The sequence below is a fragment of the Sorghum bicolor genome, chromosome 7 (genome assembly GCF_000003195.3).
Source record: "Sorghum bicolor cultivar BTx623 chromosome 7, Sorghum_bicolor_NCBIv3, whole genome shotgun sequence".
NCBI classification, from domain to species: Eukaryota; Viridiplantae; Streptophyta; class Magnoliopsida; order Poales; family Poaceae; genus Sorghum; species Sorghum bicolor.
This window is the reverse complement of record NC_012876.2, coordinates 978,086-984,002: the sequence shown is the minus strand read 5'-3', so window position 1 is coordinate 984,002 and position 5,917 is coordinate 978,086. Positions and strand designations below refer to the sequence as shown.

Here is a 5,917-nt window from a genome sequence, read left to right as displayed (position 1 = left end):
CTCGTGTGGTGCTTGTGCTTTGTGCACTTTGCTTTTTGTGAACTTTGTAAACCATCTCAGACCTACTTCTTCACCAGTAGACTAATGAATGAAGATGTATTTGAACTAGTGAGTGAGAAACAACAAAAGAGGGACATGTCTCCTCTCCACACCGCTTTTTGTGCAAAATTTGATCAATTGGTTGTTTCTAGGATCCACGAATTAGCTGTGGGATGTGATTGATAAAAAAATTCTTATATAAATAATGATCACTAGTTAGCCAGTCTTCTTTTCATTTCTTCTTTCCCCATGCTAATTCGACCCAGCCTTGTTCGTTTGGCTGATAAGCCATGACAGAAAGTACTGGTGGCTGATTTATTCTAAGAGAAAAACACTGCTGAATGGCTGACAGATTCGGCTGAACTCATCTATAGCACCGACGGGTACATAGTGCGATTATTTTGGGTGGGTGATTTGGGGGGGGGGGGGTGTTTGGCGGTGTCCATGGGTAGGGAACTTAATCCCCCCTCCAAACCCTCACGTTGTATTCAGCCTTAAGTGAAGATCCAAAGTCTCAGAGCCTCTAGAGATGAGTAGAGGATAGAAATGTAATAGCGTATTCTAGTTGCAATTGCATCGAGATTAGGCGAGGCAACAAGGATGCAGAAGAAATTGTTATTGGAACAACCTTATGCAAAAAAAATTACTACAACAATAAAGATCGTGTCTTATGTCGATCCTTCATCATCATCGTACCATCTTTTCAAAATGTAATTAACTATGAATTCAGGCCTCTTTTAAACTTATTGTCCACACGCTCTCTCCCAACCTATGAAGACTACCAATAAACCTAGAACTATCCACATTATTAGATAGTAAGGCCCCGTTTGGTTTCAATTGTTAAAGTTTACCGTCTATCACATCGAATGTTTGACACATGCATAAAGTATTAAATATAGACTATTTACGAAACTAAAAACACAGCTAGGGAGTAATTTGAGAGATGAATCTTTTAAGCCTAATTAGTTTATGATCGAATACTAATTGTCAAATAAGACGAAAATGCTACATTACCTATTAGATTTTAACAACCCAAACCAAACACCCCCTAAGTTGTTGTTAAGGTAAACCTTATTACTCACCCAAAAAATCGCATCCCTAGTCCCACGCACCTTGTTTAGTTCCAAAACAATTTTGCAAAAATTTTCCAGATTCTCCGTCACATCAAATATTGCGACATATGTATGAAGCATTAAATATAGATAAAAGAAATAACTGATTGTACAATTTACTTGTAGTTTGCGAGATGAATTTTTTAAACTTAATTAATCTATAATTGAATAATATTTGTCAAATATAAATAAAAATACTATCGTACCTATTTTATAAAATTTTTAGAAGTAAAAGTGGTCGGTCGCTATGTACATTCCCACCATCGTGTCTTAAACAAACGAGAGAGAGAGAGAGAGAGAGGAGTATGCCCAAACCGCGTGACATTTTTAATTCCAATTTAATTCCTTGCTTGTGGTCTTGGCATGGTTGCCCGGTCAATCCAACACACCATCCATCCAGCCGAATCCCCACCTCCCCTCCCCTCCTCCGGTCTCTTCTCTTCCCCCACAGCACAACCAGGCCAAGTCGTCGTCTCCTCTTCCACCACCACCACCACGCTCTCGCCTCTTCCTCTCCCTCTCCCGCCAGGCCGCTACTCCACCCTCCCCCTCTGCAGATCCCCGCCGGGTATTATTTCTCCGCCCCGCCGCCGCCGCCGCCGTCGTCGGCGCCTCGCCGTGCCATTTCATCCAGGTAATCCATCCATCCATCCATCAATTCCCGTGCTTCCATGTCGTTTTACTGTACAGTCTCATTCCATCGGCCGTGCTGCTGCCAATGATTGATTCGTCGGGGGGGCAAAAAAAAAAAGGACCATCTTTTCTTCTATCGATCCTTGTGCGCGATTCTAATTTCGCTAGTTTGGCGGATCAGTTGGGCGGATGCTCACCGTGCCTTGTCAATTTGCAGATTTTGATCCGTGATCCAGCCACCGTCGATCTCGGGCACGCCAGCGGCGGACCGAATTGCCATCCGGCGGTACTCGATATCCCATCACCTGCGGATTCGGCGGTGCGGGGCGGCTCATCCGGCGGCGAATTTGATGAATTCGCGCCGGTCGAGGTCGGTCAAGCTGGTGTCGGCGCGCGCCAATAGGGCCCTAGAGGTGGACATCGCGGAGGAAGGGGAGGACGCGCGGATGAGCTCGTCCGCGGCCAACACCGTCTACTGCTGCATCGCCAAGGGCCGGAGCGTCGTCTATCGGTATAGCAGCAGCAAGGGCGGCGGCGACGGCGACCCGCAGGTGGAGGCCACCGCGGCGCTCTGCCTTGACATCTCGCCGCCGCACCACCGGCATTACGTCCACACCGCCGGGTGCAGGAGCTACGGCTACCTGATGGCCGACGGCCACACCTTCTTTGCCATCATCGATCCCAGCGTTGGGAGCGCTGGTGCGTTGCAGTTCTTGGAGCGTGTCCGCGACGCGTTCCGGAGCAGTAGCAGCAGGAGCAACGGGTTCCATGACTCGTTGGTGCCAGCGGTGCAGCGGCTGGTGGCGTCGCTGGAGAAGATGCCCCACGCCACGTTCGTCCTCGAGGACGGTGCCACGGAGCGGGGAGGAGGCGACGGCAGCAACGGCTGCACATCGTCGTCATCCAAGGTGCCTCTGCTTGGGAAGAGTGGGAGCAGGAAGGAGAAGCGACGGTCCAGGGATAAACTAGCATCGGCGGCGGCGGGGGACAGCGAGGACGAGCACCACGGTACCAGGGCGGTGAGGATAGACGTGCCGAACGAGGAGGGCGCCGGTGGCATGTCGCTGGAGCGCAGCTTGAGCCAGTCCAGGCTGCGGAGGCAGCAGCAGCAGCCGTCGCGGTCGCTGTGGATGCGCCATGTGAAGGTGATCATCATCGTCGATGCCGTCGTCTGCCTTGTGCTCTTCGCGGCTTGGTTGGCCGTGTGCAAGGGATTCCAGTGTGTTTCCGGGTGATGATGATCAATGGGAACCTTTTGCAGCATCAGTTGTGTACAGTTTTTGAGGATCAGAGGATGCTCTGGGTGTTGTGAGCATTGAAAATTTCCTTCAGTTCGATTCTCGGAAAGGTAAATACAAGGCAAGAGAAATGTATGCAGAGATCATGTGGTAAAAGATTGGCGGAAACTGGGTGGATGGATAATACAACCCAGCAAGTGATAGAATGTTCAGTGATCAGATCATGGAAATGGAAATGGAGGATCCATGTGTTGAACATGTACATATGCTTCATCGTCTCTGTACATGAGAATTTGTTGCTAGGATTCTTTTTCTTTTTGTAGGTGCCATGCGTGCTTACGTGTGTGATACTCAGATTCCATTGCAAATAATATGTGCGCAGATGATGATATGATCATACGCATTTGCTTACAGTATTTGAGTCAATAGGCATTTTTTTTTCATCCGGCATTTCCTTCCTGTCGATTTATGGTGCTGGTCTGCTGGATTTGTTGTTTGATATGTACTCCCCAGCTGTGGAGGATTACCCAGCTGCAGTCACGATTCAAATTGTGGAGGGTTACCTGTCTGTCTGAAGTTCTGAACTTTTACTGAAAATGGCAGGTTCAATGCAAAGAAAGATGCAGAGCTGACAGAAGTTTTGTGGATGGTGTGATGAACTGATGACCATCCCCTCCCCTCCGCTCCAGCAGTATGTTACGTGTGTGAATTGCCTGATCGCATCCATCCCGATCGGCATGAGACCCTGTGTCAGACGATGTTTAAGTTGGACATGATGGTGCCGGGGTCGAAGGTTTGGTAAACGACATCATGTGGCAAGTGGCATGAGATGCTGATCAAGTCCAACGACATTCCAACATGTAACTGAGACACGGAAGCCAAGCCGGCATTGCCTCATGCCTAAACAGACCGAGTTACATTACTCACACACATGGTGTGCTGAAGCTGTTTCAGAAGGCAAGGTACTGGATGCCGCTGTGGATGCAGTTTTTCAGCTACTGTTTTTTTTTTTCTTTTTTGGAAACTTTCGTGTCTCTACGGCCTTTTATTACCATCACCAGACCCCGCCAAATCGCGGATCACTTGCACATTTACAGAAAACCGGGAGTCCCAAGCTAAGCTCAAATTTGCAAGCTCGTGCGCAGACGAGTTAGTACAGCGTGGAATAAGAGAAACACTTATATTAAGCACACAAACTGATTAGCGAACAAGCTACGGATGCCGTCACTGAAGATCATGCCGCTGGGTGCACTACGGTCATGGGAATCAGACGTGATCGCTGATCTGCCATACATTTCTGCAGTCTCCAGAGCCAGCCTTCATGAGGCAGCTGATCGCTTCCGCCATCGATCAGTGCGTCCTGAAGCTGGCCAGCATTGCCCGCCCCCCTGCCAACACGTGATCTCCCAGTATAATCTCTGATGATGAAACCCCAGGAGGCACCCTCCTTCGTTGCCTGAACATACACTCGCCGTCAGTGTTAATCTTCAGAAAAACCTTGAGGTGGCCTAGGTAGTCTTCGGCCCGGCAGCAGGTTTCAGCTTATGCATGCACTGGGGATTTCAGCAGTTCAACCGTCTTTAAGGGCTGTTTGATTCCACCTACTAAATTTTAGCCAGCTAAATTTTAGTTACTTTGTAGCTAAACTTCCAAACACAGTAAGCTAAAATAGTTTAGTCTCACTAGTCACCTAAAAATAGCTAAAATAGTTTTAGCTGACTAAAATTTAGCAAGGAACCAAACACGCCCGACAGATTGACAGATCTTTGTCTGTTCGTTCCTTCTGAATTGGATCACCGGCATTTACTTGTCCCACCACTTACACAGCAGAATGTGCTCACTTTGCAAGACATTCGGCATGCTCTTGGGCCTTCTTCAGGTGTGGTGGACAGGCAGGCAGGGTCCAAGATCAGTGCGCGCGCTCCAGGCCCAGTAAGATCCCCACGACACTCGCATCAGTGGCCCGGCATGGGTCAATGCATTTTGCAGATGGCCCAAGTCAGATTACCTGTACCGGATCGTTCCTCTGTGTTTTATTTGTTTGGTTTACAGAATGGAACGAGTACAAGCTAAGTACTAGTAGTATGAGGTACATTTACTACATAATTCATTGATACATCACCTCATTTAGAATTGGTTGAATTTTCAAATCTGATACTCTAAAACTGTTGTTTGCTGTGACTTCTGAGTGCCCATCCGGCAACAACAGTGTGTACACACGTTATGGCCTTGTTTAGTTCACCCCAAAAACCAAAAAAATTTCAAGATTCCCTGTCACATCAAATCTTGCGGCACATGAATGAAGCATTAAATATAGACGAAAACAAAAACTAGTTACACAGTTTAGCTGTAAATCACGAAACAAATCTTTTGATCCTAGTTAGTCCATGATTAGATAATATTTGTCACAAACAAACAAAAGTGCTACAATACCGAAATCCGAAATCTTTTCGGAACTAAACAAGGCCTTTCTCTCTGTCAGTCCTTTCTTTTATGTACATAGTATAAAAGGCAGCTTTCTGTGTCTGGAAACAGCTAAAAGTTTCAGTGTATAATTGTTAGGCCCTGTTTAGTTTCCCACCCAAAATTTTTTCATCCATCCCATCGAATCTTTGGACACATGCATGAAACATTAAATGTAGATAAAAAAAATAAACTAATTACACAGTTTAGTTGAGAATCGAGAGACGAATTTTTTAAGCCTAGTTACTCCATGATTAGCCTTAAGTGCTACAGTAACCCACATATGCTAATGACAGATTAATTATGCTTAATAAATTTGTCTTGCAGTTTCCTGACGAGCTATGTAATTTGTTTTTTTATTAGTTTCTAAAAACTCCTCACGACATCCTTCCGACACATCCGATGTGACACCCAAAAAATTTTCATTCCCAA

General features: G+C 46.5%; 1 protein-coding gene across 1 annotated transcript; it reads left to right on the top strand.

Annotated features, from left to right (window-relative positions):
* On the top strand, positions 1,492 to 3,602 carry LOC8068542 (phytolongin Phyl1.1). The gene is made up of 2 exons (XM_002444854.2): positions 1,492 to 1,785; positions 2,002 to 3,602. The coding sequence occupies exon 2, from the start codon at positions 2,135 to 2,137 to the stop codon at positions 3,017 to 3,019; it is 885 nt and encodes a 294-aa protein (XP_002444899.1). The 5' UTR covers positions 1,492 to 1,785; positions 2,002 to 2,134; the 3' UTR covers positions 3,020 to 3,602.